Source organism: Molothrus ater, chromosome 2 (genome assembly GCF_012460135.2).
Source record: "Molothrus ater isolate BHLD 08-10-18 breed brown headed cowbird chromosome 2, BPBGC_Mater_1.1, whole genome shotgun sequence".
NCBI classification, from domain to species: Eukaryota; Metazoa; Chordata; class Aves; order Passeriformes; family Icteridae; genus Molothrus; species Molothrus ater.
Genome location: NC_050479.2, coordinates 72,641,327 through 72,655,597, shown reverse-complemented (window position 1 = coordinate 72,655,597; position 14,271 = coordinate 72,641,327). Strand labels below are relative to the sequence as shown.

General features: G+C 43.1%; 1 protein-coding gene across 6 annotated transcripts; it reads right to left on the bottom strand.

The window, feature by feature from the left end:
- Window positions 1–2,248: 2,248 nt before the first annotated feature.
- Window positions 2,249–14,036, bottom strand: LOC118699893 (gap junction beta-6 protein). 6 transcript variants are annotated; one of them, XM_036404117.1, is made up of 3 exons: window positions 13,923–14,036; window positions 13,035–13,114; window positions 2,249–4,062 (listed from the first exon to the last, which is right to left on the bottom strand). In XM_036404117.1, the coding sequence occupies exon 3, from the start codon at window positions 4,038–4,040 to the stop codon at window positions 3,249–3,251; it is 792 nt and encodes a 263-aa protein (XP_036260010.1). In that variant the 5' UTR covers window positions 4,041–4,062; window positions 13,035–13,114; window positions 13,923–14,036; the 3' UTR covers window positions 2,249–3,248. The 6 variants fall into 6 exon arrangements, with proteins under 6 accessions (XP_036260010.1, XP_036260011.1, XP_036260008.1 ...); XM_036404118.2 differs by having other exon boundaries at window positions 13,035–13,111; window positions 13,923–14,013; XM_036404115.2 differs by lacking the exon at window positions 13,923–14,036 and adding an exon at window positions 13,463–13,732.
- Between the last annotated feature and the right edge of the window lie 235 nt (window positions 14,037–14,271).

The window sequence follows — 14,271 nt, the reverse complement described above, 5'->3', positions numbered from 1 at the left end:
AGCTGCCATCAGAGAAAACTAGCTGAACTACTGGTGGTGCCAGTAGAGCATAACCCAGTCACCAGTAGGTGAGAGAGTTAGAGGGCTGGGGAGACCCTCTCCTGGAGGGATGGCTGCAGGGCAGGAGCAAGGGCAAGCACAGAGAATGTGTGGGGGCAGGCGTGCTTGGCAGTTCAGAACAGCCCCAGACAGCCTCAGCCAATAGGGAAAGGCACAGGAATTGGAAACCAAGAAAAGCAGCTCGGCTTTTCCCTGCAGACAGGGTTAACTGTGACCCTATTAAACACAGCTGCCTCCTCTACTGAGGTCACAAAATGCAGCAGGCAGGGGAAAGGTGACTTGGAGAAACAAGTCACTAAAGCTGTCATTTCATCATAGTGCCATCTACTAGGAATTATTTAAAGAGAGCACTGAAACTGTCAGAGACTTTACCTTGGCAGTAACAGAAATTAGGGATATTTCACAGGAGAGTGTTCATAATGAGGATGGTACATAGAACAAGAAGAAATATTTCAGCCAAACACATCAGTCACAACTGGTCTTGCCTGCTGAGATGATCAATAGCTTTAGTGCTAGCGAAGCCTTGGATCAGCTCTGGCTCTTTGATTTACAGCTGCCCTTGGTGCAGATTCGATGGGACTTGCACATTTGTTCCCAACCCATCTGGCTGCCAGGACACCACAGCAACAGGGCAGTGTTGCCAGACTGCACCTTACCAGGTCCTGCTACCACGCAGGAAATGTCCAGCCAACCCAAATCCATTTACAGCATGGCCACACACAGACTTGTGCTGGCCTACAAAGGACTGCAGACAACCAATTTTTTCATTGAAACTTTGCCCACTTACTCAGGATGAAAAGAAAAACAGGAATGGAACTGACATTCTAGAAAAAGCTAACTGCTGGAATAGAACTCACTGTTTGAAAACTTGTGAGCAGGAAAAGAAAAACCACAGAGAGAGCTATCATCATATCCCCATTTGGGCTTTTGCAGGCCTGCATTTTATCATAGACCAAGAAAAACGACCCCTCCTCCTTTTGAGGAAAACATATCTACCTCAAGGAGTTTCACAGGTTTATTGGCATGCAGCATAGGGCTAATTCAAATTGATCACTAAGGAGGTAAGACACAGTCAGGCATAATTATTAACTGATCTCCATTCATATTGACAATATGGTACGTGATCCACAGATGTCCCAGATGGAAGTCAAGTCTCAAGTTGTTCTATGAAACATGTTCCTGGAAGAGAAGTAGCTGTATCTTCACACCCTGGAACCATCACTCTGCTTGTGCACCTGGGCAGCCTGGGGAGTGATCCAGCAAGGTACAGCCTGAGCCCCCACCTTCCTGACCCTAAGGGATCAGCTTCCATAAATCTCCAGAGAGAATAATAAACACTAGTATACTATAGTTGTGTATACTTTTTCCTCAAGCTTGTTGGTAGACACATTCAGAAGACTAGCAGCAATTTCTTTTCACAACAGTGATTAAAAAAGAAAATGTGCTGTGAAGGCAGGAAAGATCAGGAGTTTGCCAGTGGAAGAGAACAGATAAATGGCAGGGCTCAGCTCAGGCCCTCATGCAGGGACAGAGCTGACTCTAGGTATTTTCTCTCTCCTGTTGTTTGTGCCTGCTCCCTGTTAGGGTTTTACTAGTCACAAATAAAACAACCAACCCACTGAAGCTCTCTTACAGCATGGACACCTGGCCCTCCTTCAGAGCTGTGCTGGCACCTGTAAGAAGCGTGATACAACAGCATGAGGAAAAGGGCACTCTGCAATATCTGCTCCTAAGGATACCTGCTCTTTGTTCTCCACCTTGGAAGAGTAGCTCCATTATAGAAAAATAGTGAGGCCAATCCATTTGTAAAATGACAACAAACAAACCAAGTCCCAAAACTTAGCTCTACCGAGGTCAGTGTATCCATGCTGATGAGAAGTGGCCCAAAACAGGAAGCACACAAGGCAATATAGCTGTTTTGCATTGCACCCACCTCTGACTCTCAGGTTCCCCTGCTTTCACAAGCACACCCCTCCCACAGTCATATACTGCCATGCACTCAGAGTTTCCTGTCTATCCCCATTAGAGTATGGACAATAGAATTAGGGCATCAGTGCCCTGGATGGGAATGAGAGGTGCCTAGGGGTTATGTGCACTTTGGATGTAGAGTCTCTACTTGAAAAAGTTTTTGTAAGTTCCTACTTAAAATATTGCCTAGCATTCACATATAGACTCTCACTTCACTAAGAAAGGTTAAAGTGTTTGCCTTTTATTCAGAAGACTCGCTTCATTTCCAGGAATACTTTTCCATGTCCTTGAAACCAGACAGACTCTAGTCTCATAACAGCACCATCAGTCTACTACAAAAAAGCAAACAAATCAAAACCAAAAAATTCCACGATGTGATACAGTATAAAGAAACAGCTAATACATTAGAGAAAAAACCATCTACATAAACTTATGTAAGTTGCTATAAAACTGACAGTATGCAATTAAGAAATTGGTACGATTACCAGGTCTGCTAGCTGTTTAAACAAGTCTACATAGGCTGTAACTATATTCTAGTGCTGTTTTTAGGCAGGAGTTTGCATTCAGAATCTAGGTACCTCAATTGTCCACACTGGTGGGCTTTCAAACAATTCCCCTACAGCCAGCAGTGTGTATACAAGCATCTCAAGCTACCTGCCCAGACTCAAGCAGCACTTGCAAAGCTGTGAAGGTGTATGTAGCCTATTGTTGTCTCCACCCTATGAATATGGTATTACAGCGTTCATCTGCGTATGCCTGGTTAAGAAATAAAAACACAGTCAGTTGTGTACTGTAACACCTTAAGTAACATGGAATCTTAGATTTTAGAAAAATATTTTAATCATCAGTTCACAAGTAAAAACTATCACTATTACAAAACATCTTGTATTACTAGAATACCTAGCTTGGAAAGAGTTTTGTTCTTATTGCCGTTGCATTTAGTTTTCAGGAGCTGTGTCAGCATGAAGGTAGCAGTGGGCTTCCCACTTGTCATAGTCAGCTTGTAAGGGTACTCACAGGAAAGTGTATCTTCCTATTTAATCCTCACACAATTTTCACATGTTTAGGCTGTCCTGACTTTTCCCAGACATGTACCTACTCGACATCTGACACTATGCATCAAAACCTCACCCAACTTTGTCTCATACAACAAATTTCATTTGCAGCCTTTAAATAAAACATTCACTCCAAAAAGAGTGAACATCAGCACTGGCACCACCTTAGCTACTTGTAAACCCTATAACTGTGTTCTGGCAGCTATCAGATATTAACTCATTCATTTCATTTTGTTTGGTTTCTTCCTTATTCTCATGGTTGGGTTGCTGTTTTGAATTTCCAGCGTTTTTAGACCTTCTGAGGAAAAACTTTGCCAGTAAGTAACATAATTCAGCCACATTTAAAAGAATGCAAATGCTGGACACAGCAATCATGAAAATAGTGAACACGGTCTTTTCAGTAGGTCGGGAAACAAAGCAGTCTACAGTGTTGGGGCAGGGCCAGGCATTACACTTCATTAAGCGAGGCATTCGGAACCCATCGTACATGAAATAAAACGCGTACATGAAGACGGCTTCAAAGACCAGTCTGAAAAAGATGCTGCTGGTGTACGTCCACCACAAGGAGCCCTCAATACGAAACCTCTGTTTCCTAATTTCTTCGATGTCCTTGAATTCACATTTCTGGTCTCCTTTTCTGAACTGCCTTTTCTTCTCATGCCTCCTGTAAGCCACATGCATGGCCACCAGCAGCGCAGGTGTGGAGACAAAGATCAGCTGCAGGGCCCAGAGTCTGATGTGAGAGATGGGGAAAAAGTGATCATAGCAGACATTTCTGCAGCCAGGCTGAAGTGTGTTGCAGACAAAGTCATCTTGTTCATCTCCCCAGACTCTCTCTGCAGCCACAACCAGGATCATGATACGGAAGATGAAGAGGACTGTGAGCCATATCTTCCCGATACTGGTGGAGTGCTTATTTACACCTCCCAAAATGGTATGCAGAGCTCCCCAATCCATTGTCTTGTTTCAATCCTCTGACCTAAGAAAGACAAATAAATAAAACTAAGATTAATCAAGACAGGAAACAAATACCAGCAAGCATGTGGTTTAAAATAAAGGCAATATCATAACTGCAGCACATTCACCGGCTGTGGTAACGTTTTGTTGACGCAGTGGGCTTACCTACAACTAGTCATACATGATAACCTAATCACATATCAGCAGGTAGTATTTCACACTGGATTACACACATGGCACCACATTCATTTGACTCCTAGGTGTATTTGCCAATGCCACATTAAGTAAGAAAGACAGATGGGAAAATGATGAAAGCAGCCTTAAATGAAAAGATACAACTTCTAGTAGCTTGAAAACAGTAACAAAATGATAGAAGATATCAGCCAAAAGTAAGTTAGATGTTATGTTAAAAAAAATAACGTTAGACAGACAGAATTCCTATACAAATCAAAGCCAATTAGTTTATCCTTATCTTTAGAGTGTAAATAATGATTTAAGTACATTCCCGCAATAAAGACAGACCTTGAGCAACTACTGCTGATGCTCTGCATCTTCCATGAGAAGGTCTAGATAACCTGTATTTACCAGTTTAAAGAGTATGACAGCATTCTTAGCCAAAGCAAACCCCACACCAGCTTGAAGCAATGAAGGTAAAATCCTGGTCATTACCCATCTCGAGCTGGACATTTAAAATCAATGCTTAAGATTCATACCAAAATTGCTTTTCTTTGCACTAACCACAAAAAGGGCCTAGGGTAAGTGGATAAGGACTTCTCCATTGTGAATGCATATCAGGTTGGAGTTTTCTTCCTCTCATAACACAGACTTCACTAGTCCTAGATTAGGGGAGATATTTCAGAGGCAGGGAGTGTGCTATAGTCAACATTTGAAGAGCTCAGACAGGCCGGCAGTAGCTCAGAGACTTTTTCAACTTTTTCAATAGTTTCCAGCAAGTGAGTTTCAAAGTACTATGACTGTAATGAATTAAGGATTTCACCTTTTGGTCTCCTCAGGATCACCACAATTATCTGAGTTTTTGCAGCTTCCACAAACAGCTTTTCACAGAGAGCATTTAGAGGCATTCCAGCCCATCTTCCCACACTCCTCCACTTCAGATGGATTTACAGAAAATTAGTTTGCAAACTACTGTGTATTCAAGAAACTGGCACTTCTTTTGCCTATCAGCCAGGACCCTGTAAGAGTGCTTACAGATCTCTTGATTCTGAAATTGCTTATGAAGGTTTTTATTTCACAACTTTGTTAATTTGTTTCTATCTCAGAGCACATATTTCCTTGGCATTTACAAGGCACCAATAAGCAAAATCATTTTTCAAAGTTGCTTTAAAGAGCAGCTATTGGCAAAAAGGTCATCATATCAATCACAAGATTTTCCTGACTCTGAGCTGGATCACACTGCATGAGGAAGAAAATGATGACACTATTTTGTAGTTGTCTTCCACGTCACACTCCCATTCTGAGTAATGTCAAAAACCTTCCTGGTTTACAGTGAGACACATAATCAGTAAGCCACATGCATTGACTGAGTATCAATCAAAGTACACAACAGCTCAGAGAAAATGAGGACACTTAATTGTTACGCAACACAATGGTATCTTTTCCTTGAGTTACTGGGTTTTAAATGTAATCTCCCTTCATTAGTTCCAAAAACTCAGATCCTGCTGGTTGACTGTGTGGGGTTATACTCCAGGAGGTGAAAACCAAGGGGGAGATCAAAGATCTCCACCAGATTGGAGAGAGCTTTTCCTGAGCCTCCTTCAGGATGCACAATCTTTATGTGCTATTTCCTCTTTATGTGACTGAAGCCACACAGAAACAGATTTACCTTGCTATGCTACTAGGTTATTTTTTCCAAGAAGATGCTTTTTTCATTAGCATACAGTTACAGAGAGTCTCTAGGGTTAACAACCCTATGAGGACACAGGAAAGACCCTTAATACTACAGATCCTTACTAAACATATCAGCTGGATTTTTAACTGTTTCTACTCCTTTTCTGTCATCTGATTGATGAAAATTCTTTCAGAATTTTCCTCTGCAATTATTGCATTGTTAAACAGAGGGACAATTACAACTTTTTAGTGTTCTCTGCTACTATTACAGATATATGGCAATTACAGTACTTATAAAATGACACTACAACTAAGTACTATGACTAGAAATACTTATGAACATTTGAAAATAAATCCTGTAGAAGACTGGCACCAGTCAAACAGTGTTATTACACACATTATCCACCTATCCTGTAACTCCATCACAGCCCTTACTCTCTTCTCAGTCATTCCATCTTCTTCTCCCTGCCTGTCAACCATCTTTAGAGTGAAAAGGCTGTGAAGTGAAACCTATGTATCTGCTCCTCATAAGCCCTGTTTCTTAGCTTCACATCTTGCTGCACACCAGCAGTGCTGCCATTTTGTTATAACTTCACACGGATTTGTTTCCTCCTCCCTGTGCAGAAGGAGATTCAAAATAAAAGTTCCCCAGTGTGTAGTTAGCTCAAGAAGCCCCCCTGGTTCTGTTTTCTGCTAAGGTCACACGACAGCTCATCTCCTGGGACTTTGTGGAGGTGCATTATAAAGCAGGCAACTTGTCCATAAGTTCTTTGCAGGACTAGTATGTTTTGGTTGGTTTGGTTTTTTTAAACCTAATCCATTTCATCAATCTGCTTAACAGTACAGACCCACAGATCATCTGAAAAGGACAGCTACATTAAAAAAAACCACCCAACCAAAACAAACAAACAAAAAAAAAGAAAAAAACCCCAAAAAACCAACAACAACAAAAACCCCAGGCTGCAAATTGCAAAGCATGGGTAAGAATGAGCAGTTAGTGGGAAAGAGGCACTGGCAACACTCCTCTCATCTGACTCGCTCCATATTCTCTGAGAGTATATTGTGCTTGTTAAGCCAAAAATCTGTACTTCAATTCTAGCAAAGACATGTCTGTATCTGGATCAAGAAAGAAAAAAAGGCACCAGACTTTGAAGAGGCAGTCTTTTGTCCAGAGTCCCCTGGTTACATCTCCTCTCCTTTCCAAAAAAGCCTCTGTCTTTCCTATCTGTCCAAACACTCCTCCCTTCACCCTTCCCACACACCTTACCAAATCTTCCAGCTATCTCTTCAGCTCCTCCTGCCACCATCCACTGGTTCTTCCCTCTGCTTGCTGAGCAAGTCACCAACCTTTGCCCCTTCTTGCTCACAGCCTCTCAGGCTTGTTTTGACATTGGTGGAGAGTCATATGACTTGTGGACTACTCCAGAGTGCTACAGGCACTGGTCAGACACCAGTGAAGTCTCACTATCTTCTCCCTGAAAGACTGTAGTGCCAATATCCAGGCAGCCCGAATGCCATCCAAATACTTTGGCCACAGTTGTTTCCTACTAGCTGGCTTTAAACAGTTCCCCTCAATACAACTTCAGAGGATCCAGCAAAGGCAATTCAGACACTGCCAAAGTGTCCTCCCCTCTCCAACAAAGAGACACAGTGATCCAAGCAGAATTTAGGTTAGCCAAGTATGGCCCTTCACACTACTAAAACCACCTTTACTGATGTGATGGCTCATTTACTCTTTACTCACTCAAATGCTAGAACCTTGATCATAGGTTTGATTATCTTTCTTTCAAATACTTGCTTTCTTTTTCACTAGCAAGTAAAATATTAACTGTCTTGCAGACCAAAGGAGAAGAAAACAGGAAAATTACATCCCTTTAATGGGTTGGTAAGTCATATTTTAATAGGGCCAGTCCAGATACTATTTCTATGTGAGCAAGTCCTGCCAAATACTTACAGAAATAATAGTATGTAGACAGCCAAGGACTTACCTAGTTTGCTGGTACATTAAAGACAAGAAAGCTTAGGTGAACTTTGGGGAAAAAATATAAAGTAGGAATGAGGATAGGGATTGGTTATAAAGGAAGAAACTGGGAAGAACAGAAGACAGCTGAAATTAGCAAGGTTGAGTAACAAAGCATTTAGAATAATTTCTAACAGGGGAGCGTATTAAATGTTAAATTCTCCTCCACAAAAATTGCAACTGGGCATGAAAATAAGCTTTTCCAAGTCTCCACATAGATATCTGTTCTACTACCAGCAGTACCTTCTGTTTCATTCAACAATTAGAGGACCACAGCGGGATATGGTTGTTACAGTTAACAGTTAAAAACAATCCTAAAAGATCACCATGCTTGACAGAAAAGTTAAGTTACAAAGGAACCAGTTCTGTATGATCACACAACATAGCCATATAAGCAGGTGTTTCATTTGGGGTTTGGTTTTTTGGTTGTTGATTTGTGGGGGGTTTTTTCCCCCCACCCCCAGTAAGCTAAACAGCAGCAAGAGAAGAACTACAGCTTAATGCCTTCTGTAGTTCTACAGCTCATGGGCAGTATTTTGAGCTCTGTGCTGCCATGGCTATATTGCCTTCTACTTTAAAGCCAGCTCCTGTAAACCTACATTAAACTGCAATCACAGCACGGTGCACACACCCAGTGAAAATCCCTGCAATTCACAACACCAAGGACAATCATCACTGAGCTCCCCTGTTTATGAGTACAGCTGGCTTGTTAACAGACACCATTTTCCTTTGTTAAAGACTGTTATACTGGAAATTCATTACTCAGTGGCTAAATCCACAGCTGGACTACAGTGAAGGTGTAAAAGCAACAGAAGATGTGTCTCTATCACATACATACATGTGTGCTTGTGCTATAGGATATTATAGAGCAAGAAAAAAAAAGTAGTCACAAGCAAGTATTACAGTATCTGCTTATGCTACAGGAGCATCTAGGAGTCCCATTCAAGAAGAGGTCCACAGACCCCTAATTTATGCACAAATTTAGACGATGATTATACCCTTCTCACCTTCAGTTTGGATACCAATTTATTTACTGTACTGGAATTACGCAGAAATTTAGAGGGTATTCACAATGACTCCACTTCCATCAGAATTTTAGTGTACAGTGTACCAGGAGTTACCAGTTTGGGGTGACTTTCCACCACTTTCAGCAGTGCCTCTGGATACTGATAAAAGATCAGCAGACTGCCAAGAAAAATGTCACTTTATCCCACGTGGGAATGTGTTAACCAAGATAATCTTTAAGCCAAAAAGCACTGGTCTCAAGTGTCCCTGCTTACCCCCCACCTGGGGACAAAGGCAACTCACATACCCAAGAGAAGCAGTTTAATGCAGAACTGTTGCCACAGAAAAGCTTCAAAACGTCTAAACTAACAGATGTAAAATCATTACCAAAATTATTTTATGACCCAACTTTGCACAAGAAGTACTGCTGCATGTTGAGGTCCAACATGCATTCAAATGTGCTGCTGAGACAACTCTCCCTTCAGGTGTTGATCTCAACAGCTGCACGGGAGCAGGGGCTCATAGGGAGAGGTGATAACCAGCACCAAGGTGTCCTAGAGCTGCATAATGCTGTGTCATTACTCAGATTTGAAGCACGCACTAGTCTGGGTTTCAGCAGTTTTGCATCAGTATGCCTCCACCCTGCCAACCTGGTATCTAGTTTACAGCAAGCACTTAATTGCCAGTGTGTAAATTTTGTTATTCCTATTGCTGAGCTAGTTTTGGTGCTGTACTACAAGAACAGCAGCACTGTTAAGGCTGAAGCAAGAAAGCTTCTAATAAATAGAGATTAGCATCTTCCAAAAGACAGCATCCTTTCATTTCACCAAGAAAGGTGGGTAGACAGGCTACAGCAATCACTTGCTAACTTGCTCAGACTTCTTACCTAATTTCAGTCTGCCCCATGCCTCAGTTTCCCAGACATTAAACTAGAGATAACAAAAATCTCACCATCTCACAGGGCTGTTCTCCTGAAATGCTCCGCTGCAATTACAAGCTTCACAGGCTCAAAGGACCAAGACAGATAAGTAACAGTTCAAAGCTGGAAGCACCAAACTTGAATTCAATCATCCAGGATATTTCTGACACCTGAAAAAGAATGGAGCTCCCTACATATATAGCTTTAATATTTGCTATAGCTTTAATACAGAGTTCAAAATGCAAGAAGACAAAGCTTTAAATTTAGACCTTGGCAACTAAAATCCTTTAATAGGTAGCCTTCCAGCTATTTTAATTTTACAGCAGTATATTAAAAACTTCAAGGAGTAGGCAGCTGGAAGACTCTAGAATATCAACAACTCTTTCCTAAAAAGCTGAAAAAGATCAAAGGAGCAGCCTGACAATCACAAAAGCCTGTGCAATTCTCTAGTAGCTCTTAAACTTTGTTCTGAACACCTATCTCCAGATCAGAGTGGAAACTGGAGAGGAGAAGAGCCACAACAGAGGGATTACAGTATATCTGATTTGACACAAGAACAGGCAAAGACTAATCAGGAACAGGAAACCTCTGACAGTTGCAGGTCTGAACACTGCAAGCATTGTTCTTTCCTTCTACTCAAGTTTAGGAAAACAGGAGGCATTCTTTGCTCTAATTAAACCCAGCAAGAAATTCAGAGAAACCAAACAGATTAGGACCCAATTCACATGCAGTTAAATGTTATTAAAAAATTATTCTACTTAAATATCAAGACCATTTAAGGGTTCAGTTTCTGCCCACAATGACACCCTTATGACTATCCCATATTCATGTCCTCACATAACTTTTAAGTCATTTTCCAAGGATGCTTGGAAACATTCATACCTATTTCACCAGCCTGCAAGTGGAACTGGAGATTGCTATCCTCCAGAACATCTCTGCAAAAAATTCATTCTACTTGTACAAAACAGGAAATCAGAGGTCATACTTGAAGGCATAACAAGACAACACAAGTCCTACTGGAGTTTAGCCTGTCTCAGCCATTTTCCCCTGTAAACCTTTCCTTCACAAAGTGTGCTTAAACCTTCTTACTTTGGAAGAAAGCTGAATTCCTGAGGACCAGGTCTCCACTGATACAAGTGTCCTATTTCCTATATATCTTAAAGAAAGCTTTAGAGATACTGCACCCCACTTCTGGTCATCAAAATAACTTTTTAATGTTACTTTTTCTTTTAAGCCTGTTACCTAATTCCTATTTCCATCCCCCAACACCTAGCCAGATGTCTACATTCCCTCTACAAGTCTCTCCTTTCCTCTAAAATCAACAAGCCTCTGTCTTCTTTCATACACAACTTAAACTTATAAACACTAACATTTTACAGTGCACTGTAGCTTTCCTTGAGCATGCATTTTGTTATTTCATTCATCAAGAGTGAAGTCCAAAGTAACTCTTTCCTTTTTAGGAAAAATGAAATGCCCAGTTATGCCCAAAACTCTATTACAGGAAGAAATGCAGGTGTATGATGAGGAATAGAATTAGTTTCAACATTCTTTTATCAACTAACAGAGGATGTACTTCTCTTTTTCTACATTACTGCTGTTTTGACAGCACATTATCTCACCCCATATATCATCACTTCAAGCTTTTCCTTACACAAACTGGTATTTAGCCAGGTAAGAGTCACAGTTTTCCTCCAGATACCTCATCAGTCATCATTAAGTAACAATTAAAATCAGCAAGGAACAGAACAAGGGAAAACATCAAAAGAAAAAAAACAGCTTCAACATGCTCCTATTTCACACAGTGTGTGGGACCACTGATTTAACTGGAAGTGTTCACAATAATCAACTTGTAAGAGCATCTTCTTTACTCCCAAGTACCCATAGAGGTTATGCAGCGACCATGACAAACTTGCACATATAACTCAAAGTGCTGTTATTTTTCCAGCTACTAAGATAGCCTGCTAGACATTTTGCAATGTACAATTACTTTTTTTGCACAAAATACATGAGGCTGCCCAAATAATCTACTTGGATTGCACATTAAGAGATGCAAAACAGCAACACTGTCAGAGGCCTAGCTTCAGCACATTGAGAGAACTGGTCCTGTCAGGACAGAATCAATGTCTCCAGAGAAGTATGCTAACTCATGGGGTTTCACAGTCCCATTTTTAAGTTCTGAGATATGTAATCCTTCATATACATACATAATCCTACAATTATGGGACTGACAGTTCTGGGAATTGTCTGAAGTCTCCTACAAACACCAACACATGCAGGACAGATGTAACCTCATGACTCTGGAAATGAACTGAAAAGCCTGCCTGGAAATTTACATTGCAATGCCTAGTTGACACGGAGATACCACCTCCTTCCAGGCTGAGGCTCGTCCCACCACTGCCTTGCTCTCTAAGGCAGATCAAACCCAATCACACACACACCCTCCTGCCTACTGTCTTTTCTCTGGGGCTCCTCAAAGGATGCATCTGGCAAGCAGGGTTTCCAGGCTAAGCAGTGGAGGCCAAGAAATGTTAAAAATTACATAACTCCTTTAAAAAAATTAAGGATGAAAATATATTTCATGCTGCTTTTGACTCAGTGTACACACATACACTGTGGTGATCCCAAACCCTCAGTATTTCATACAGGATGCAGCCATTGATCATGAAAGTTATAAAACCTGGATTTAAAAGAGCATTCTTAAAACAAAAGGCCACTTCCTTCCTGCAACCCTCTGTCTGTTGTCTCAAGAGTATTTTCAGGCCACATGGTGAAAACTAATGGGATACAAGACAAGGAAATAATTTCCTCTGTTGAGAACAGGGGAGAGATTCTTCAACATGAGAGACTGTGAAAGTAACACCCAATATAGGAAAGCCCGATGACGGAAAAGCCAGTCATGCCCAAAACATGCCCAGCTCCTAGCTAGTGCCAGGCACTAAGCAAGCACTCCTGCCCTTACTCCAGCACGTTCCTCGGGTTTTATTTAAAGCTGTAAGTACTCATTCTTTGTGCGATCTAATCCAGCCCCGATACTCAGAAATACATTTATTTCTGACTCACACCTCATTTCCTACTCCCCCTGTAATTCTAAGGAATGTTTCCAGCGTGTGATCAGACACTCACAGGACCTGTCAGTTTTACTGATGCAAGCTGTTTACCTTCCCGCAGCTCTCTTAACATCTGTAGGCGTGTCGCAAATTACCTGTAATTGCAGGAACCTTGATTTTGCTTGGTGTCGTAGCTGGTCGGATGTACTTCACATAACGCGCTCACAGAGTGCTGCTGGGAGGTGAATAAAGATTTCGCCCTAAGTTAAACGCGTAACCATCAGAGACAGGAGCATTCCCCACCAAAACTGCTCGCGGGCTTCGAGCACTCCCCGTCACGCTCAAGCCGGGGACGGGAAGCAGAGAGCACCCATGCCGAGCAGGGGAAATCCTGCCGGCGCAGGGTGGGCAGCGCACACGGCGGCTCCGCGCCCGGCCCCGCTCCCGCCCCGGCGGGCAGCGCCACCAGAGCTCCCGGCGGCGCCGCCGCGGCCCCGCAACAAGTGCGGCCTCAGCTGCCCGGTAGGAGCTGCCCGGTAGGAGCTGCCCCGCCGCGCCCCTTCCCTTCCCTTCTTCCTCTCACCTGCCTCAGCGGCCCCGCTGCTGAGGGACGCTCACCCCGCCGGGAGCTCCCAGCGTCGCGGCCGGGCTGCGCCTATTAACGTGGCTCCGCCAGGGGCTGCGGAGCGAGCGGCCCCGGCCTTGCCGCCCCGGAGCTTTAAGGTCCCTCCCCGCTCACCTGCCGCCGCTTTTAGCCCGCCCTTCGCCCGCCCCCGCCCGCGCCCCGCTCCTCCGGCTGCCCGCGGAAGCGGCGGTGGGAAACCGGGGCGGGGCCCGGGGCCCATCCCCGCCGCCCTGCCCCGCTGAGGGGGCTGCGCCTAGCGGGGCTTCCAAGGTGAGGAGCAAAGAGCCAAAACAAGGGGTGGGAAGGGCTTGTGTCCGCCCCAGGGCCGCTTCCTGCCGCGGAAGGGCTGGTCTGGGGTGGTAGGGGGATCTGATCATCCCTCCCTGAGGGGAAGGGAGATCAAGGTAACAATAGATACCTGAGGGGTTTTCGGGGGAAATGCATATCTATTTAAGATAATAGGGTCGTGTTTCCATCTTGAGGAATCCAGGTAGTCAGAAGGGCCTTGGGACAGAAAAAAGCCGGGTCTTTTCTCCTGGAAATCATTAAAAGAGCTACTGGCCAAACGCAGAGGGAAGAGCCAGTAGTTTCTGGCTTTTTGGGGTTTGTTTTCCAAGTGCGATTGAAATGCTAGAGCAGTGCCCTGCAGACTCGCAGGCTTTCACGGAGATGTGCGTGTTTGCCAGTGCAAAGAACTATTTTGGAGAGTTTTCTGTTTCCAAGGAATACAGTTGCTGAGGAAACAATTCACTTCAGGTTCAAAAATC

Coding starts and splice junctions, on each gene's coding strand:
- LOC118699893 (XM_036404117.1), bottom strand. CDS start 4,040: ATGGATTGGGGAGCTCTGCATACCATTTTGGGAGGTGTAAATAAGCAC.